The sequence below is a fragment of the Leuciscus leuciscus genome (genome assembly GCF_965113295.1).
Source record: "Leuciscus leuciscus genome assembly, chromosome: 22".
Taxonomy (NCBI): domain Eukaryota; kingdom Metazoa; phylum Chordata; class Actinopteri; order Cypriniformes; family Leuciscidae; genus Leuciscus; species Leuciscus leuciscus.
This window is the reverse complement of record NC_138746.1, coordinates 6,372,517-6,393,629: the sequence shown is the minus strand read 5'-3', so window position 1 is coordinate 6,393,629 and position 21,113 is coordinate 6,372,517. Positions and strand designations below refer to the sequence as shown.

Here is a 21,113-nt window from a genome sequence, read left to right as displayed (position 1 = left end):
CATACAATAGCAGTGATGGTAACAAACCAACAGATGCCTGCATTCGCTCTACAGGGCATGTAGCTAATGTCCATCAGAAGACAAAATCACTCAAGTTCATTTTTGCTGTTTGTTCTCCTCTTCTAGTTTTCTTCTTATATCCTGGATCACTGTAGGAAAGAAACAAGTCATTTGAAAAAATGCAATGCAAAATATTACGAGAAAATATTTGCATTACAAACACAGGATTCATATAGTTGAGTGTCTTTGACTTAATGGGCATGTGCTCAAAGTAACAATTATTATTAACATTGTTGAAAACGGTTGTGCTGCTTAATTTTAGAAACCTTTGATAAAAAATTCCCCCAGGATTCTTTGATTTAATAGAAAGTTCGAAAGAACAGGATTTATTTGAAATAGAAATATTTTTTTAAATTACATGTCTTAAATATCACTTTTGATCTGTTTAAAAAGCTAATTTAAACTGGGACATTTAAAAAAAAAAATTAAAACTTAAGATTTTGCACTTTCAAATTGACATCAAATAAACATCAACTTCTTGAACAAAGGGTCAGAGTTCATGCAGCTCAAGTGCTAATACATTCAGATATTGGAGTTAATTTCATTTAATAGTAATTTGCAATACATTTGCCATTAAAATAAAAAAAGCAAGTGGTGTCAGATTATATATATTAGGAATCAGAAATCATACCATCATCAGTAGGTGAGAACTTCTGTGCGTTTCTTTGATGTTTTGATGTGATGTCAGTAATGGTCATGGGAGGATCGGCTGTATCCATGTGGCCCATCTTCTGTGTGATCCTGTCGCTGATGCCGAGGTAATCCTTACGCAAGTCTTCCATCTCTGCTAACAGCACCTCCCTCTCTCGCTCAAGCAAACCAATGGCCTCTTTGAGTCGTTCTCCCTCCCTGGCGCTTGCCATCTGAGACACCATCTTGTCTTTATGAATGTTCTGCAGCTTCTCTGTCAGGACTTGCTTGTCTGTCTTGAGTTTATTGACCATCTCCATCAAGGTCTCGCACTCTCTTCTCAAACCATCGGACTGCTGCAGACAGGCGTTTTGCTGCTCCTGTAGTTGAAGTATCTCCACTCTCTGCTTGTTATGAATCAATTTCGATTCATACTTCATGGTCTCCACCTGCTGAAGTGCTTTGTCTCTTTCTGTTCGGCACTTCTCCAGCTCGGCGTTCAGTTTTTCAGCCATGTCTTGAAATTCCTTTACGTTCTTCTCATTGTCGGACTCTTTGGAGCGAGTCGACTGAATGAGCTCTTTATTCTTCTCCTGAGCTTTACGTAAATGATCTCTGAGGTTTGCAGATTCACTTCTCATGGCCGATGCCTCCTCTTCAAGCCTCTGATTAATGCTGATGTTCTTCTTGTGTTCAGCATCCATCAACTGCAAGGTCTCTCTACACAAAGCGAGATCTCGTCCCGCTACATCTCTCTGCTCTTCCAGTAGTTTCTGCTTGGTTAGCAGCTCTTGAGACACCTCCTGAAGCTTCTTTAATGATTTTTGACAGCTCCTTTTCTCATTGAGCTCCTGGTTGAGCTGGTCCTTCATCGTGACAGCACGTGTTTTGAGACGCTCATATTTATCCATCAGTGCTTTAAGCTGCTTCATCGAAGTTTTGTTGTTACTTTTGGCTTCAGCTAGTTCCTCCTTCATATCTTCACAGGTATGATCGAATCTGGTGGTGATCTCTGTATTTTTCTGCTCCTCGCATTTCAGCTTTTCAGTAATAAGTTGGTTTTCTCTCTCCTTTTGCTTTGATTTCGCTTTCATATCTTTCAGTTCTTGTTGCTTGACCAACAACAAACGGACAAGATGTTGGTTTTCCAAATCCTTCTGTTGCAGTTGTTCCTTCACGACTTCAAAGAAGTCCAGATGTTTGCCCTTGAAAGATGAACTTTTGTCAGCTCTGCTTTTTTCTCTGCTCTTAGATATTTCCTTCAAAATGACTTTGGGTGGGTTTGAGGAACATTCAACAGATCTTGTTGAATTAGATCTAATCAAGTAAGCGAATGGTAGGTGTAAAGCTTCAGAGTTACTGCCCATCTGTAAATCATATTTTGACCCGAGGATACTCATTGTAGCCTCTTCTTTTTTAAGCACATCTGCTCCGGCTAGAATTCTGTGCAGGGATTCCATCGTCTGCTCATTAAAATCTTGATTGACATTTCCATTTGTGTTTTGTAGTAAACTCTGTCGCACGTTGAGGAACCTGTTCTCAAGGGTATCCACTGAAGCATGTTGAGATTTAGCACATGGGAGTTCTTGTCCTTTCTTCCACCCACTAAAAAGCATATCATTTGATTGCACTTCGCTGCTGGTGGCTCCTGGCTGATGGCTGCCTAACTTATCAGGAATTGGTCTGTCTAAGCCCTGCTGTGCGTCTTGAATGCCATCAAATTTACACTTGTGCACAGACCTTCTGGTCCGTTTGACGTTCGGGTCCATTTGAGTTGAAAATGTCTTTGTGCTGCAAGACATTCAGGCAAACAAAGCTTTACTTGTAATAAGAAGCACTTTATTGATGCTGAAATTAAATAAAAAATACATTTATTCAAAAGCTCTTACCTTACTTGCATTACTTCCCACCATCCAAACGAACTGCAACAGAAGCCTACTGTGCGACTCAATCCCCATTGTTTAAAATGTTTTAAAATGTCTATCACCATAGAAACAGGACCAGTGCTGGCAACGCCAAGCGCTTGGGAAAAAAAGAAAGACGTTATAAAAATGGTTTTGAACCAAACCAGTTCTGCTTGAATGGCTGTAACGTTAGAGCTGCAGCACAAAAGCTTCTTTTATCACTCTGGTGAGATGCAACACTTGTAAAGTCCAGCATGTTTTACTGAAACTTAGCTGAATAAAATAAGAGCAAATATCAGATTTATTTGACATTGTGTAGGTTTTTAAGTTAATTTTTAATAGTTAATACTTTATAATAAGGTTGAATTGGTTAAATTAATGCATTAGGTATTATGAACCATAAACAATACTTACTTGCCATTTATTTATCTAGGTTAATAGTTAAACATACTATTGTTTATATCATATTCATGTTACTCATAATACATTTATCCCCAGTTTCACAGACAAGGCTTAAGCCCAGTCCTAGACTAAAATGCATGTTTGAGCCGTTTTAACTGAAAGCAATATGCACTGACATCTTAATATGTCAGTGCCATTATTTTGTCTCAAGATGCACACCAGTAATGTTTTTTTTTGTGTGTTTTTTTAAGGCACAAATGCTATCAGGTTTATTACACTTCAAGTCTGTTTGATTTCCGGTTCCATTTGAGTTGAAAATTTCTTTGTACTGCAAGACGTTCAGGCAACAATGCAGACAACAATACTGAAGGAGTCAGAAACAGCAATTTTAAATATTTTAATTGTTTAAAAAATAAATTAAATGGCATGACCTTAAAAGACTGACAAATCAAGTCATCTCATGAGCACTCCAATAGGTCAGAAGACACGAACGAAAAGGGGCTCTGATCTTAGAGAAGTACAACAAAAGGCAAATAGATCACATTCATACACATCCTCTAATGATCTACAGCTGATATTCAGATACTCATTTACATGCATGAGGCTATGATAGTCTAAAACGACACTGTACAGAAAGAGGCCCAGTAGAGCAGTGACTTGGATGGATTTACAACTTCAGCATTCCTTAAAAGCTCTAAAAATATCTCACAAAAAAAAAACCCAGCAAAAAAGCTGGTATGCTTTCACACTGAGTAACTGGATGTGGTAGAAGGCTAAATTGAAAATGCTACAGTTCATCCACTGAGAGCAGTAATTAAACCGTTAAGCATATAAGGGACTTAACATCTAGTTTTTAAATTACCTTTCAGATTATAAAACAGTTGTAGTGCTTCCCTGATAATCCCTCAAACCAAGAGAAATCCAACGCTGCATGTGTATCTGCTGACTTAAACCTGAATTGATAAGCATTTGTAATGATGTTCCTTGCTGTTAACAGCGTCATATTGGTGGTGTGGATATTGGTCAGGGCAAATTATGCTGTAAACTTTGGTTAGAGTCTACATGACCAAACATAAAAAAAAAAAAACACTACACAACATAAAAGCAGTGATTGTTCAAACACTAGGCAGATAAGGCACAGCAAACTGTCAGTTGGTCTTCAACTTCGTGGCTTGTGTCACCTGATCTGTAAGCGTGGCTCTTATAGAGTTCACAACAGTCTGTCGGACATTTTCTTCCATGTATTGCTCAGTAAGTGGCTTCAGCACCTAGAATGAACAAAGAAAAGAAAACATTAAGAATTCGATTTTCTGAAGAAAATGTGAACAGTGCTTATCTGAACAGTTTTAGCCTGTTGCCAAATGGTTGCTTGCTTGCTAGGGTGTTCAGGCTGGGTGTTTACAGGACAAAGTCAAAAAGAGTCCACCAACAAGTCCCAAAATATGTAAATCTATTGGAATTTTTTTACACACCTTATCAATCACCAGGCAAACATTGACCAGTCCAATTACTTAAAGTAACCTTGCCTCAATTACTATATAATATGTAAGAATTATTTTAAGTATTACTACTATAGTATTTACTACTAAAAAAATGTTGTCAACAATTATGTGATTGTATTACCTTCAATATATTTTCTGGTATTAGGAGAACCCTGGACTTAAGGTTATGAGTTTGTTCAAATTCTTACAACTTTCATTCATCTTCAAAACATAAATATTTTTAATGAAACTTAAGAATCAATAAGGTTCACTCAAAAATTTTAATTACCCCATACTTTACTCAACCTCAAGCCATCCTGGGTGTATATGACTTTCTTCTTTTAGCCAAACACAATCAGTTTTATTTAAAAAAAATATATATCCTGGCTCTTCCATGCTTTATAATGGGAGTGAATAGAGCCTGAGTTTTTGAAGCAGGCAGTAAAGTAATACAGTGATTATAGTTTATAAAGTTATAAATATGGATATTTTTCTAACAAAAACACACCATTTCACTTCAGAAGGCCTTTATCAAACCCCCTGGAGCCGTATGGATTACTTTTATGAAGGATGGATGTGCTTTCTGGAGCTTCAAAATCTCCCATTATAAAGCTTGGAAGAGCCAGGATATTTTTTAATAAAAATCTGATTGTGTTTGGCTGAAAGTAGTAAGTCATATACACCTAGGATGGCTTGAGGGTGAGCAAATTATTGGATAATTTGAACTAACCCTTTAAATGTGCTTGCCTGAAACAAGCACAAGCCTCATTGGTTCTTGCACATCAAGCAAACACATTTGAGCTTCCGTTTACCATATTTGATGTGATCTATGCATGTTGACCAATGCTTGTATGCGAATAAAAGCCTAAATTAATCTTGTGTATCATATAAAGTGATCCATTCATATGGATTACTTTAAAATTTTGGTGAAATGCACTTTCAATAGAGGGACAAAAATCTCTCAAGTTAGTTTTAAATATCTTAATTTCTGTTTCGAAGATCTTATGGGTGTGGAATAACGTGTACCCCTTGTTAACGGGATAATGAACTATGTTTTTAACAAAGCAAGACCTATAGTAATAATACATAAATAAAACCAATTGAAATGCTAAATTCTATATGTGACCCTGGACCACAAAATCAGTCATAAAGGTCAATCATCTGAAAGCTGAACAAATAAGCTTTCCATTGATGTATGGTTTGTTAGGATAGGACAATATGTGGCCAAGATACAACTATTTGAAACTCTGGAATCTGAGGGTGCAAAAAAAAAAATCGAAATATTGAGAAAATTGCCTTTAAAGTTGTCCAAATGAAGTCCTCGATGTTGCTGCATCCACATTATATATATATTTACGATAGGAAATTTACTAAATATCTTCATGGAACATGATCTTTACTTAATATCCTAATGATTTTTGGCATAATATAAAAATCAATAATTTTTACCCATACAATGTATTGTTGATATAACAAATATAACCGTGCGACTTATGACTGGTTTTGTGATCCAAGGTCACATATAGTATTTTAGTCTAACCCCAGAACAATGCAGAAATCAAAAGCACTTCATAATGTATATAACATATGAGAATAATTTAGATTCACCGTGTGAATTTGCATATAATATGGTGGTTGAGGGGAGATCCCCTGATATGACTGTAAAGCGCTTTGGGTGTACAGTAGTACATATGAAAGCACTATATAAATGCCTCATTCTATTCATTCATTCATTCATTCTATTCTATAAATCAAGCCCTATCTTGACACTGCCAGTAGGACACAGGATGCAAATCCCGCATTAGAATCAGGACTGGCTCTAAAATTAATGGGTCCTATGACAAAAAAAAAATATTTTCTTTTCTTTCTCTTCCCTGGACTCTACAAGTAAGCTAAACTAAAGAGGAGCATGATGGGCCTCGCATTATCTCAGGGCTTAGAAAAATGCTAGAAGTTTCCAGGAAATGGGGAGTGAGATTACAGTCTCACCTTTAGAAACATGGGTTATGACAAGACTAAAAGATAATGATTTATAGGATGAGATGAACACAAAAGAAGACCGGAAAGCAACTGAAACAACAATGTGTGGGGCAGTGGAGAGAACGTAGAATGGACAAGCAAAACTCACCTGTTCCCACAGTGCCTCTGCTATGAGGTCTATAGCCACGCCCACTTCCCGATACTCTCCTGAGTATCTGACATACGCCCAGGCACACAACGAGAGTAGAGCCACCCCCATCACAAGATTGGCCAGAGCTGCGATTACTGATAAACCAATGAAACCTGTCACAGTGGAGACCATGTAGGTGACAAACATGACAGCAAACAGAGTGGCCGGAGTTCTCGCCGCATAGAAAATGTTCTTGCTTTCATTGTGTTTCACAAAATTTGTGTACACTTCATCCAGCTCTGTCTCTAACTGCTGCTGGTAGCGCTGACAGAACTCCACACCTCCCATTTTCTTCACAGCGCAAAACTTCTCAACGGAGGTTTTCTTAAACTCTTCGTGATAGCGCTGGAGGTCAACTGGGGCGATGTATGGTTTGTCTCCTCCACATACCTGTGACACACACAACAAAATGATAAGCTCAGACACATTTCCTAATCTATCTAATGACCAGGTGTAGATTTAACTAAACCATAACAGGGCATTTTCTTTGAGTTATCTAGGCCAAACCTACTATTTTAGTGCAATGGCCTCAAGTTATTTTCAGTTATATAGGCTAGCTCATCTCACGTCACGATCCTGCTATATTTAAATAGAATTTAGGTCCCTCTCCATCCATGATCCATTTAGTAGTGAAGAATCTTGACTGAATGCACTCGATATGCAGGATGCATTTGCTCACACTCTTTCCTTTTTGTCTGCATGCATGCTGTCAGATAGAAGAAATAATAGTGTCTCAAAGTAACTCTACCTGCTCCATGACTCTGTTATAAGTGTCTTTCGCTCCAGCGACAGCTGTCAAGTTGTTCGCTTCAGCAGTTGCCTGAGTAAAAGAGGCACAGTGAGCATTTAATACCTTCCATATAAACAACCATGTTTTGGGGTCAGTAGGATTTTTTCTGTTCTTTTGAACTTAGTATACATCAAAGAATCCTGGGGGAAAATGTTTCATGGTTTCCACAAAAATATTAAGCAGCACAACTGTTTTCAAAATTATTACAGTATTTTTTATCAAATATATATATATATATTTTTTTTCATCCCCAAACTTTTGAACTGTACAGTTACTGACTATAAGTAGATGGAGATGAACATACCTGCACCATGGATTTGGGATGTGGAAGCTCTTCCCCTTGATAGATTTTGATATATGCCTACAAACAAAGGAATATAAACATGGGTATTTTACTGGATGTTCATAAAGCAGAACATGTTATGGATCTACAACCTGATGGGATGAGGCATGTTCAATGGCACTGTAAAAAAAGGCACACCTGTGACCTCACACCAACTGAAGTCAATATTAATGCATTCATGTTGCTTGAGGGCAATTCCACGCAAAACTGTCATCCATAACGCCAACTAAATACCATGGCATTGTGTTGGCGTTATGGATGTGACAGTTTTGCTTGGAATTGCCCTTGACAGCTGTTAACAGGCCACTGTCATGCTAATTAACTATATTGTTTGACACAATAATTGTTCAGTGATTAATCATTTACTTAAAGGATTAGTTCACCCAAAAATGAAAATACTGTCGTCATCATTTCCTCACCCTCATGTTGTTCCAAACCTGTAAACCTTTGTTCATCTTCAGAACACAAATTAAGATATTTTTGGTGAAATCCGAGAGCTTTCTGACCCCTCTATAGACAGCGACGTGACGTCATAACCACTTTCAAGTACCAGAAAGGTAGTAAAGACATCGTTAAAATAGTCCATGTGACTACAGTGGTTCAACCTTAAAGCTACACTGTGTAACTTTTTTAATTGATTCTTAGCAAAAAAACACTTTGTTCTAACAAAAGTATATGTGCTCATTCATGTGTAATTACTTCCACCAACTAATAAAGTATTCTCGTAAGCGTAAAATCTGCCATTTATAATACATACGAGCGAGTCGCTCGAATGGCGGCAACCATGTTGCGCCTCCATCTTGAAATTGAAAATACATTCGCCAAAGAGGGACATACCTGGAAATTCAAGCTTCGCCTTTCACGTTTTACACTCAGTGACACCGTGACGAATGCGAGGGGGAGATTACTCGCGACTTTCGGCAGATTTGAAAGATTGCTGATGGAGGATCACGCCTATTTTCGAGGACATGTAGCAGAGTCGCCAAGGAAGCGAAAGAGAGAATTAAAACGTCAACGCGACAGGCAAATCAGCAAGACTAAAGTCAATATTGGAGTAACTTTTCCCAGATGGAAAGAGCTCATATAACCTCTAGTATAACTTGCGTTACTTTTCCTCGCGTCAATGGTGAAAAAGTATTGTTTACCTTGTAACATAAATCTGTGCTGCGACGGATCACAGGTGATGAATAGTTTTAAAGGCGCAATTTTTTAAGCTATATAAAAAAAAGGACACTGTAAATTTTAGTTATTTTTAATTGCTTTTACTTTGTACACAATGTAACGTTAGCCTAATCTGATTATGCTGGGATAGCCGATTCCAAGGGTGACGTTTACCTCCTGACATCTGTCCTGTAGTTTTATTCATTTTAGACATATTATTGTTATTAGACGTATTACATGTTAACTGATTAAATAACTAAATACACTTTGTAATAGTTTTCTAAAGTAACCTCATCACTTGAAGGAACACTCATGGACGAAGTCGAACTGGAAGCCATGTTAATCTTGGAATAATACGGCCACCGTAGGAGTTAAAACGCCCTCTGAATTGAAAGGAACAGAAACTAATATTCACTGGGTAGTCATATACAATTTCACCGCTAGATGGGGGAAAATATCACACAGTGTAGCTTTAATGTTATGAAGCAACGAGAATACTTTCTGTGCGCAAAAAAAGGAAGAGAAGAAATTGAATGAAGTCGTTATTTTTTTCAGGTTTGGAACGACATGAGGGGGTGAGTAATTAATTACACAAATTTCATTTTTGGGTGAACTAACCCTTTAATTGAAACTATCTTGTTTCTTGCCTTATTATCAATAAATCATTTGCCACACAAATTCTACAGGAACACTTGAATAGAGCCTCTTCAATTTAAATCCTGACACAATTTACAGCTAATCTGATTTGTGTTTACAGCTGTTAGTGCAGCTAAAGTAATCAAATCTGACCTTGAAGTACTCCAGCAGGTCTCTGCATGTGACTTTAGCTCCACTGATCTCTTTCTCTACCAAGTTCTCTGGTGCCAGCAGTAAAGGCACTAGATTCTGCAGCTCCTCTTTAAACGCATCATCAATGTCTGCAAAATAAGAAAAGTAGAAGTTCATGATAAGCCTAGAGTTCGGACGTTCATGTGCATGTCGGTATCTGAGAGAAATCTATCCTGACCTTTCAGTCTGCCATCAAAGTGAGGGTTGGTGGCCACCTTCAGACCTGGATGTGGCAGCAGAAAGCAGTCTATGCTGGAGAAACAGCTGTGAATATGCTTCCTAACACTCTGCAGCTCTTCGTGTTGATTCTGCTTCACCTGCATAGCACAAATGAAACATTCACAATTTGTTCAACATGCTGATGCCGTGTTCATCTATTGTGTGCTTCATCTCACCTGTAGTCTCTTCTCCAAGAAGTGATTCCCTCCTTTGAGCCCATAGTCATGCTCGTAAGGGAAACACCAGTCTCTGATCAGAAACAATAGTTTCTGAAAAACAGTAAAAAAAAATAATTAAAAAGTGAATCTCAAGACCAACAAAATTAGAAAAACAAAAATACTGATGATGGTGTGTAATCGATGCCCAATTTATCATTCAAACTTTATTCAGAGAATAAAGAAAATATTATTTCCAAAAAATTCTTCTGAAAAAATATCCATTTTCAGATTTCATAGTGAATTATTCTGATATGGAAAAATCACATTAGACTTAGTGAATTATTATTATTATTATTTTAAAAAGGACCTATTTTATGCTCACCAAGAATGCATTTATTTGATAAAAACAAAAACAGTAACTGTGAAATATTATTACAATTTAAAAAAAAAATTTTTCTAGAGAAATAGACAATAGCAATCTTTTGTAACATGCCCAATGTCTTTACTGTGACTTTTGATCAATTTGATTTATTTTGATTAATTTTGATCAAGTCCTTGCTGAATAAAATTATTAAAGGGGTCCTATTATGCCCTTTTACGAAGTCTTGATTTAGTTTTTTGGGATGTACTCAACTGTTTAAAAGAAAATCGCATTATTTTTCACATATTTTTTTTACAACGCGCCATTTCGATGAAGACCCTCTATATGTGCTGCAAGTAGTTAGCTGGGCCAGTGTGACTGATTGACACTGCTTAGAGTGTGTCCAGGAAATGTCCCGCCCCTTCATAATAGCAAGCTCTACTCACTCAGATGTAAATTGCCTATTAAGGATATCGTCAATTTCAAAACAATTCAAGCCTGATTTAGACTTAATAATAATAGTCAAACAAGCGGATTGTGCAGAACGGATTTCAATCACAGACTATGCAAGCACAGCTTTCACAGTTTCAGAGTGGTATGTTTTCTTTTCGTTTTGTAATTTTCTTAGATGCTTTAGATATAATGTTATACACCATGTACTAGTGATATTTGTCAGATATGATAATCTATGGTATAATATGTATTAAATATGGGCACTAGTGTCTGAATTTAGCACTTAGATTTTTTCATTTCTTGAGTGGATACACCAAGGGCGATTCTAGAATTATTTTAAATATTAGGGGGGCTCAGCGGCCCCCAACGAGGGTGATTAAAAAAAAATTATATATTGTTTGTATACTAGGGTAGGCATGAACAATACAGTAGGTTCTACACTTTCAAGTCAATCCCTGAGTATTACTTTAATTTCTAATCATTTTAAATAACCAGCTAATATTCATTAAGAATACAGACAAACCTTATATTACTGTAATGAGTGGTAATTTGTGGGTAAAATATTTTTCTCATCACATGTACAGTAATGTTTTAGACACTATTATTTTCTGGTGTTGGTGTGAACAAGCCTCACAAAGTCTCATGCCATTTAGATGAAAGGAACATTTAAAAATAATAATGATATTAATAAAAAAAAAGCCCAGATGGGAAACCCATCTTGTATTGTTCCTGCATCATATTATGTAAACTGCATTTATGACAAATAACTACAGTTGTATACGTCATGACAATCTATCAATAAATGCACACACCTTGTCCTCTGCTTCTGACGTTGGCGCCGCGCTGCTGCGGATTGAAGAACACGCTGAATAACATGGACTAAAATACGGGGAGGAGCCAAGCCTGCCGCCGTTTTCATACGAGTTTTAAATGGGACAGAGGTGACCACGAATTAATGTACATATTATGGAGCTAATCGCAAATTTTGGGGGGCTGGGTGGAAATTTCGGGGGGCTAAAGGCCTCATAAAATGGGTCTAGTGACGCCCCTGAGATACACAGAGAATACAGCACAAATACATTCCATACAATCTAATCAAATTATATGATTCTTCAATAACGGCTTTAAAATGGCCTCTGAAACATTTTAAACATCTGTGGCATGTGAGGCACTTTTTGCCCTGAGCGCTGGTTCATTTGTGGCCATGACAAGTAGCTTTCCTACCTGAAATGGTTTCTCATAGATCTCCTCCATTGCAAGTCGGCCGTATTCTGTGAAAAGCTATAAAAGACACATGATGTTACTGTCCCACTTACACTATAAACACACCACTACAACATACACCAACAAAGAAAGTTGCTACCTGGAGATGCTGCAAATCATCTTCTTGGATATTCTGAGAAAGATTATAAACCTAAAACAAACAAGGTCATTGGGTCACATTATATGATAAAGCCCACAATGTATGACAAAGCCCCATGTAATGTCAATCTTTACTTATGCATGTGCATCACTAACATGCTTCTACATACCTGCACAGAGCTGGTCATGGTGCTTAGAGCAAAAACAGTGGCACAGTCTTTGATGGTGGACTGACTGTCAAAGGCTCCCTGAGTGTCCACCAGCAGCACAGCCACCTAAGGACACACATAGATTAGCCTTATCACATAGTCAACATATCTTGACAGTGACATAATACACATCTTCAACTGATAAACCCATTCACCTTAGTTCCATCTTCCTTTTCCACAACAAACACCTCACTCCAGGCCTGGATTCCTGTGGTCTCTCTCTCACAGCCTCCCCTCCAGGAGAAACCAGTCAACGGCTCATCATCTCCACCCATCCATGACTCAGATGACTACAAAGAAAAAAAAAGGGATTGTTAATATGAACGTCCCGAAATGCACGTAATGAAGCACACGTGACCTAGCTGGTTTTATACTGTACATGCAGGACACAGCCCGCATGTTTAGACATGTCAAGGATAGGAGTCATCAGGAACTTGTTCTCAGGAATAATGATTCAGATAGACTTATTTTTCACTGATGTGTTGTAGCTCACATGTCTTGCATATTTGAATGCATAAGGGTAGTTGACCTGTTATTTTACATTCCTCACAGATAAGGGCAAATTTAAAAGATTGTTTCATATTAAAAGTAACAATGCACAACTTTCAAATGTCAATTTTTTCATGAAATACAAGCAATAAAATAAATTTTGTCACTCTTTCATATGCCGTGACAGATCACTGTAGCGCCTCAGTTCAAGCCACATGAACCAATCATCTCTTCCTGTTTACTACTACTTACAGCATGAAATAAAAATGAATGAACATCAGAAGGTATGTTGAAAGAAACAGTACAACTCACTGAAATGTATCATGTCTCATGTGATCGCTCAATCAGTGTTTCAAACGGGGGAAACGTCAATTTAAACAGCTTGTATACTGTTTATATATTGAAAGCTATTTAATGACCATAAACTAGTTAGTTAGAAAAAAAAATTACTCTAGATAGGAGTATCTTGATAAATATATGCACTATATAAAATTTTCATTACATACTTACTTAACATGTTAGTGTTGTCATTATTTTATGCTTGAATAAATCTGTCATGTAAACAAGTTATTACAGTTTATTATTGTTTAAATGTTTATATTTCACCAACAAATTGGAGTACAAATATTTCTGTTTTTATTATATATTATATTATATAAAAAACACCTTATGTGCCATTTGAATGTTTGAACAACTCAGTTTGTTCAATTTGAGTGTTGATTATTAAATACATTTGATTAAATTAGTTAAATAAACATTATTTTCGTAACGCTTTTGTTCTTGGCCAAGTGTATCCTGAATTTTCGGAGATTGCCACATCACTAGTTATATCATATCAATCAAAAGTAGATTAAAAAACAGGGGGAAAAAAAGGAATAAAACAGTGACCAATTTTAGCATCTAAAAATATACAAGTTCTCATTTACAAATATACACATTTAATCTAAATGACTAAAATATGCTTACATCACTGATGTTCTAACCTGAATGTGCATGTAACGTAGCATGAAATCCAGCAGGAAGGACTTTCCCTTGCGGAAGGCACCGGCCACAGACACCACAACCACGTTGAGATCCTTGATATGTTCCTGCATCAGGATTTTTTCCAAAGCAACAGCATCCAACTCAAACTTATGATCGTCCTCATTAGCAATCACAATTTGAATGGGTCGTGCCCCCTCTGGAACCGGGTCCTCCTCCGGCTCAAGCTCTTCCGCTACAGCACATGGTGCCACACCATTAGTGTCAGAGCTGAACTCCTCCAATGAGCTCAACGCATCAACCGGCCGGCACAATGGAACGTCTTCCACACCGGTCATATCTGTAGAAAAAAAAAAGAAAAAAAAAGTAAAAAGTCATTAGCAGGGTTATTATCATTAACTACAACTAAAATACTATAAACATTTTTGTTAATTGAAATAAAATAACAAAATAAGTATTTGAACACCGGTCTATCAGCTAGAATTCTGACCCTCAAAGACCTGTTAGTCTGCCTTTAAAATGTCCACCTCCACTCCATTTATTATCCTAAATTAGATGCACCTGTTTGAGGTCGTTAGCTGCATAAAGACACCTGTCCACCCCATACAATCAGTAAGAATCCAACTACTAACATGGCCAAGACCAAAGAGCTGTCCAAAGACACTAGAGACAAAATTTTACACCTCCACAAGGCTGGAAAGGGCTACGGGGAAATTGCCAAGCAGCTTGGTGAAAAAAGGTCCACTGTTGGAGCAATCATTAGAAAATGGAAGAAGCTAAACATGACTGTCAATCTCCCTCGGACTGGGGCTCCATGCAAGATCTCACCTCGTGGGGTTTCAATGATCCTAAGAAAGGTGAGAAATCAGCCCAGAACTACACGGGAGGAGCTGGTCAATGACCGTTATTTAGAATGTGTCACTTTATGGTTTCCATGGTGACGCGTCATTGCTTGTCACGTGACACACCGCAGCAACAACAGAGCTGAATGAATGACGATCTGCTTTTATGTCATTTTTCATTCAAAATATTCACAAATTTGTTAGATATGACATGAAATATCTGACATTCCGATTGACAAATATATGCAAGTGGAAGTATTTTGTTGTTTAAACACCTTTATAACGATCGCGTTAGTTCAGCTGTATTCGCGATGGGCGCCGCCATCTTAGTTTGTGCCGCAGACGCAGTTCAGAGAATCGGATCTGTTGGATTTACAACACGTGAATTCATCCACTTCTCCCGAAATACATAAAACAAGTAAGTGGCAGGTGAACTGGGAGAAGAATAGTGTAAACTTTAAAGTTACTTACACAATGTGTATCTGATGAATAAAACTAATTATAATGGAAAGGATTATTATTGCCTCTTCCTTTGACATCAGTGTGTATTTTATAAACTCTAAATGTATTGTTTTTTTAGTACTTATATGTCTGAAACCTAAAATAAACATTATGTGGTTGAAAACACTGAAAAGTTGTGATATATGACAGCTCTGAGCACGCCTGTCTCTGGCTTAGCGCCAGCCAACGCCCATTTGAATTTAGCAGTTGATCACGTCATGCACTGACCGTTCTAATCACACCGGTGTGATCGTACGCTCCAGGGACCAGCTTAGACTGATCACACCGGTGTGATCGTATGTGCGAAAGGGTTAAACCAGCACATGTCAAGGCCCGTCTTAAGTTTGCCAATGACCATTTGGATGATCCAGAGGAGTCATGGGAGAAAGTCATGTGGTCAGATGAGACCAAAATAGAACTTTTTGATCATAATTCCACTAAACGTGTTTGGAGGAAGAAGAATGATGAGTACCATCCCTACTGTGAAGCATGGGGGTGGTAGCATCATGCTTTGGGGGTGTTTTTCTGCACATGGGACAGGGCGACTGCACTGTATTAAGGAGAGGATGACCGGGGCCATGTATTGCGAGATTTTGGGGAACAACCTCCTTCCCTCAGTTAGAGCATTGAAAGGGATACTCCACCGAAAAATGAAAATTCTGTCATCATATACTCACCCTCATGTTGTTTCAAACCTGTATGAATTTCTTTCTTCTGCTGAACAGAAAGGAAGATATCTAGAAGAATGTCAGTAACCAGACAGTTTTAGATACCATTGACTACCATAGTAGGAAAGAAATATACTATGGAAGTCAATGGTATCTAAAACTGTCTGGTTACTGACATTCTTCTAGATATCTTCCTTTCTGTTCAGCAGAAGAAAGAAATTCATACAGGTTTGAAACAACATGAGGGTGAGTATATGATGACAGAATTTTCATTTTTCGGTGGAGTATCCCTTGAAGATGGGTCGAGGCTGGGTCTTCCAACATGACAATGACCCGAAGCACACAGCCAGGATAACCAAGGAGTGGCTCTGTAAGAAGCATATCAAGGTTCTGGCGTGGCCTAGCCAGTCTCCAGACCTAAACCCAATAGAGAATCTTTGGAGGGAGCTCAAACTCCGTGTTTCTCAGCGACAGCCCAGAAACCTGACTGATCTAGAGAAGATCTGTGTGGAGGAGTGGGCCAAAATCCCTCCTTCAGTGTGTGCAAACCTGGTGAAAAACTCCAGGAAACGTTTGACCTCTGTAATTGCAAACAAAGGCTACTGTACCAAATATTAACATTGATTTTCTCAGGTGTTCAAATACTTATTCGCAGCTGTATCATACAAATAGTTAAAAAAATCATACATTGTGATTTCTGGATTTTTTTTTTTTGGTTATTTCTCTCACAGTGGACATGCACCTACGAGGACAATTGCAGACCCCTCCATGATTTCTAAGTGGGAGAACTTGCAAAATAGCAGGGTGTTCAAATACTTATTTTCCTCACTCTGTGTGTGTGTGTGTGTGTGTGTGTGTGTGTGTGTGTGTGTGTGTGTGTGTGTGTGTGTATAATATATATGTATATATATATGTATATATAAGGCAGCTTTACATTTTTCTCTGTTTAAAATGTCAAAAGTAATCGTCTCCATCTCCGCTTATTTTGTGCTTATTGGCCAATGCATGAATGAGAAAAACCCACATACTGAACACAGTCCTTGATGGTCAGACATGGGTTTTCTGACGTTCGCAACTTTGCTTTTTATCACTCAACTAGCAGCTCATTACTGTGGTCACTTTCTATTCCAGGAGTGTGTGGGTCTCTGTTCTAACCCCATGCACTTTATCCATGAGCTGTGATAAGCCTAGATCCCTTCGGCCACAGGGCTAAATTTGGTCATTTTTGTCGTCTAGTTAAGACATATGTAACACAAAACAAACACCCTCTCCCCTTCACTTTAGTCTCTTCAGGCTCACGGCCAGATGAACTGAGCTCCTGGATCAGAGTCAAGCAGTGTCAGAGTGAGTTAACACACACCAAGGACACACTGGACAGGGGACAGTTCATTCAAGACTGCTTTATATACACATTCTGGATAAATTGAGAATATTAAGCATATTTAAAAAAAATAACATGGAATTTATTAGGGGTTGTGATGTTAATTTCTGCAGTCTATTTAAAAAATATGTAATTATTTGAATTGATATATTTTTTATCAGTTTGAATGAATGATTTAAAGTGATAGTTTTTGTCATAATTTACTCACCCTCAAGTTGTATGAATTTCTTTCTGTATGAGAAGATATTTTTGAAGAATGTTGGTCAACAGACAGTTAGTTACCAGGAAAGAAAAAGAGAAAGAAGAAAGAAACTCATACAGGCTTGGAACAATTAGAGGATGAGTAAATTATGAATAAATTCCCTTTAGACGAACTATCCGTTTAATGACTCACTCATAAACTTCTTGTTAACTAAGAATAATAAATGCAGTAGAAGTATTGTTTATTTAAAGTTCATGTTAATAAACGAAACCTTATCGGTAAAGTGCTACCAACATGCATATTACGGCAATATATATCTTTCCTCCGATTAATTCCAAAGTGAAAATGTTGCTAGTTATCAGCTTTTGAAAGGCCCAATATGCAGACTACTAACATGAGACATACAGGTACAAATCATGGGTACAGGTACAACCTGTCCTGCATCATGCCTATCAGTTTCTTATCAGATTTTAACTGACTGATATGTTTGCCCAGATAAAAAGTAACTTAATATAATTGCCCTGTGTCCAGTAAATAAACATGCTATGATGTTGATTTACTAGACACACCAGCGAAACTCAAAGTAAATTTACATGGCAAATTACCGTGGTAAGATCTGAGACTAAACACACAGGCATACAGGACATCCACCACCCTAAAGCTTAAGGAAGCAAACAAAACGCTCAACTCATGCCCCCCCAAAAAAGCGTTTGAGATGAATATGGATACAAAAGATTCCTTAAAGCGACTTTGATATAGTTTCCTGTACGAAATCTTTGAAAACCGGTTCGTTTCCGCGCGCGCGCGCACGAGCACGAGCACGTCAATCACAAAACAACGGCAGAATTCAGTGAAATACTAAAATAATTTAAAATGACTGTCAAATACATCTCCACTCACAAACTATATTTAAATTGGATTTTAACACATAACCCATACTGAACGGCCATGACAAAGCAAGAAGTGAAAAAAAAAAGCCTGGCTCCAAAGTTTGCACGGTTGCAAATTAAGCCATCTAATAATAGCTGGCATAAAAATAACCGAAGAACTCACCGAGAACACTACAGTTTACTAATAATCATGCGCTTAGAGTGTGTCTTTCACTCATAAAACCGTTACGGTGTCAAAATGACAGGTATCTCAACTCCACGAAGCGCGTCTCACGAGGTTTTTAATTCCAGTAATGCGAGTCAACAAGAGCTAAATGTTTGTCAAACTCTCTATGTCAGCTCTCAACGCATAAGCGATCTGCTCTCGGGCGCGAATTGATACACACCTGGTCAAATTTGACCGTGACCAGAAATAACACGAGTTCAAGTCCTGTTTTTAACTTTTAACGTGTCAATAAACACAGGCAAACTCAAACTTACAGTGAAACACAATGACTTTGAAGAACGGCTTTTCGATAATTCGAGATATAAAATGAGTCACCTTCATCAAAGTTGTGGCACTTGTGGTTCTTTGCTGAGAAATGCCGATTCCTCGGTCCGCTGTCTTCCGCCATCTTGGTTCTGTTGAAACTTTGCTGCGTGACGTAACAGCCCCAGTTTCTCTCGTACTGTATATCAACTTCATGCTCTCATTCAGAGACGTTTGGGAAACTAACGAAGATGGGTTTGTCTTTGTTGATTATAAACTTACAATACAATACTTAGAATAAATGATATGTTACAGAATAAACAAAACAAACAAATATATTTAATGCATTTAATCATTTCTGCCTTAGCAAATGTGTGGCATTAACCATGTGGGACTCCACTCTTTATTAAGATGACCAGATTTCTTCCACAATGCTCTTTGGATCATCTCAAGTCATGCTGGACAACATGATTATCGTGTTTTTACATCACTTTTTCATGAGAGAGAGAGAGAGAGAGAGAGAGAGAGAGAGAGAGAGAGAGAGAGAGAGAGAGAGAGAGAGAGAGAGAAAGAATGCATTTGCATGCAATGCATGGCCCCAGACTTTTGGAGCCCAATGTGCACGGAATACCATAGTGCAATTTTTTTTTTCTGAGAAAATTATTGGAAACAAAAGAGGTGTTAAAATTTAAAGGAGGAACCCTCAGAGAGACAGCATTTCTAGAACTGTTCTATTTTTAGACTGACACATTTCAAATCCATTTGCACACATTGCCCTGTTTCATAACTCTCCAGGCCAGAATGTCAGAAAATAATTATTGACAAATAAATAAATTATGAATTCATAGAAATTGAAAAGGGAACAAACATACTAATGTCTGATAATCATTAGCAAATGACACTGTGGTTAATGTGGTTTGTGAAACAGTAATTCTATTACAACAATTACTGATCACTATCCAACTATTATTATAATTATAGTCATTGTAACAGATTAATATATTCAGATCAGACAGAGCTTCAGTCTTTAGTCTGTAGTCTGTGCAGTGTGCAAAAGTTTATGATTCTATGAGTTTATTTTATTTTAGCATCAACGTTTAATCTTGCAATTAAAAATGCATATTACAAAGTCAGAACAGCAGCACCAAATATTGGTGCAAAATATTCTACATAAATGCGCAGTACTGCCCCAATCCAGATAGTGGCAGTATGACACCAACAAACAGAAGCGATTTGGACGGTAGTGATCATAGGGTAGTGATGGGAGAGAAACGAAGCTTTTCGTCACTTTGAATCGAATCAATTGAACCTCGCAAAATGATTCACTGATTCGAAGCGCTCGAAACGCCACACGCTGGTGACCCCTGCTGGTCAGAACGAGATAATGCAACGAAAACTCAGCTCAAACATTCATAAAAACACCTTTTACAAAACAATTGCAAATGTTTTATTGAAGGTGTAATCTATTAGATGCGATACAAATAATCCAATACCGTTAAATATCAAGTGTCTTTATAATATGTGTTATTTTATTAAACTGTAGGACTTGTTTTGTTTGTTTTATGTAGATTTTTGGTTAATCATACCAATAAGAGACTTCTAATAGCAATTTTTCATTTTTCTTATACAAATGTGTCATTAAATGTCTACAAATTTAGGTTTACATAGATAATCATCAACCACTGATTTTATAATAATAATAATTATAACTTTTTACAGTCTATTAATTTATGAATAATAATAATTATTATTATTATGCTTTAAACAACAAAACAATTCAACATACATTTTGGAGCTAGGTGGAAAAAAATAAAACACACACACACACACACAAAATAAAATAAAACATACATTCAAATTGTATCATTCAAATATTTTGAACTGATGAACAGTTTAGTTTAGTTTAATAGCTTTTCTATTAGTACTAGTTTGAATAGTAGAAAAGTAATTTTGGTACTCATGATTAAACTTATGAATGTGATATTTGACTTAAAGTTTACAGATTAATTACAAAATTAATTATCATACTTTAAAAATATGTTATTAATTATCATAGCAAAATCTAAATTAAAGACACATAGACACATAATACCATAACTTTTTCACATCAACCATTGACATTTACATTTCGTTGAACATTTACATTGAAATCATGTGAC

General features: G+C 37.1%; 2 protein-coding genes across 3 annotated transcripts; both read right to left on the bottom strand.

Annotated features, from left to right (window-relative positions):
- Positions 1-11: 11 nt before the first annotated feature.
- Positions 12-2,915, bottom strand: cccdc110 (coiled-coil domain 110 molecular ruler complex subunit). Its single transcript, XM_082153378.1, has 3 exons — positions 2,580-2,915; positions 692-2,481; positions 12-149 (listed from the first exon to the last, which is right to left on the bottom strand). Exons 1-3 carry the CDS (start codon positions 2,678-2,680, stop codon positions 97-99), a joined length of 1,944 nt encoding a protein of 647 aa, XP_082009504.1. The 5' UTR covers positions 2,681-2,915; the 3' UTR covers positions 12-96.
- Positions 2,916-3,378: 463 nt separating this feature from the next.
- atl2 (atlastin GTPase 2) lies at positions 3,379-19,185 on the bottom strand. 2 transcript variants are annotated; one of them, XM_082153388.1, is made up of 13 exons: positions 19,027-19,185; positions 14,004-14,341; positions 12,687-12,821; positions 12,493-12,597; positions 12,324-12,374; positions 12,185-12,241; positions 10,165-10,257; positions 9,948-10,086; positions 9,731-9,858; positions 7,742-7,798; positions 7,396-7,467; positions 6,606-7,037; positions 3,379-4,264 (listed from the first exon to the last, which is right to left on the bottom strand). In XM_082153388.1, the coding sequence occupies exons 1-13, from the start codon at positions 19,097-19,099 to the stop codon at positions 4,145-4,147; spliced, it is 1,800 nt and encodes a 599-aa protein (XP_082009514.1). In that variant the 5' UTR covers positions 19,100-19,185; the 3' UTR covers positions 3,379-4,144. The 2 variants fall into 2 exon arrangements, with proteins under 2 accessions (XP_082009514.1, XP_082009515.1); XM_082153389.1 differs by having other exon boundaries at positions 18,966-19,071.
- Between the last annotated feature and the right edge of the window lie 1,928 nt (positions 19,186-21,113).

Bases quoted from the DNA above. Each gene is read 5' to 3' on its own strand.
- cccdc110 (XM_082153378.1), bottom strand. From the start codon at position 2,680: ATGGTGATAGACATTTTAAAACATTTTAAACAATGGGGATTGAGTCGC. The intron at 2,482-2,579 runs GTAAGAGCTTTT...AATGTCTTGCAG, and splicing joins TGGGAAGTAATGCAAGTAAG to CACAAAGACATTTTCAACTC. The intron at 150-691 runs GTATGATTTCTG...TCTTTCCTACAG, and splicing joins GTTCTCACCTACTGATGATG to TGATCCAGGATATAAGAAGA.
- atl2 (XM_082153388.1), bottom strand. From the start codon at position 19,099: ATGGCGGAAGACAGCGGACCGAGGAATCGGCATTTCTCAGCAAAGAAC. The intron at 12,375-12,492 runs GTATGTAGAAGC...TGTTTGTTTTAG, and splicing joins CCATGACCAGCTCTGTGCAG to GTTTATAATCTTTCTCAGAA. The intron at 4,265-6,605 runs GTGAGTTTTGCT...TGTTCATTCTAG, and splicing joins CAGAGGCACTGTGGGAACAG to GTGCTGAAGCCACTTACTGA.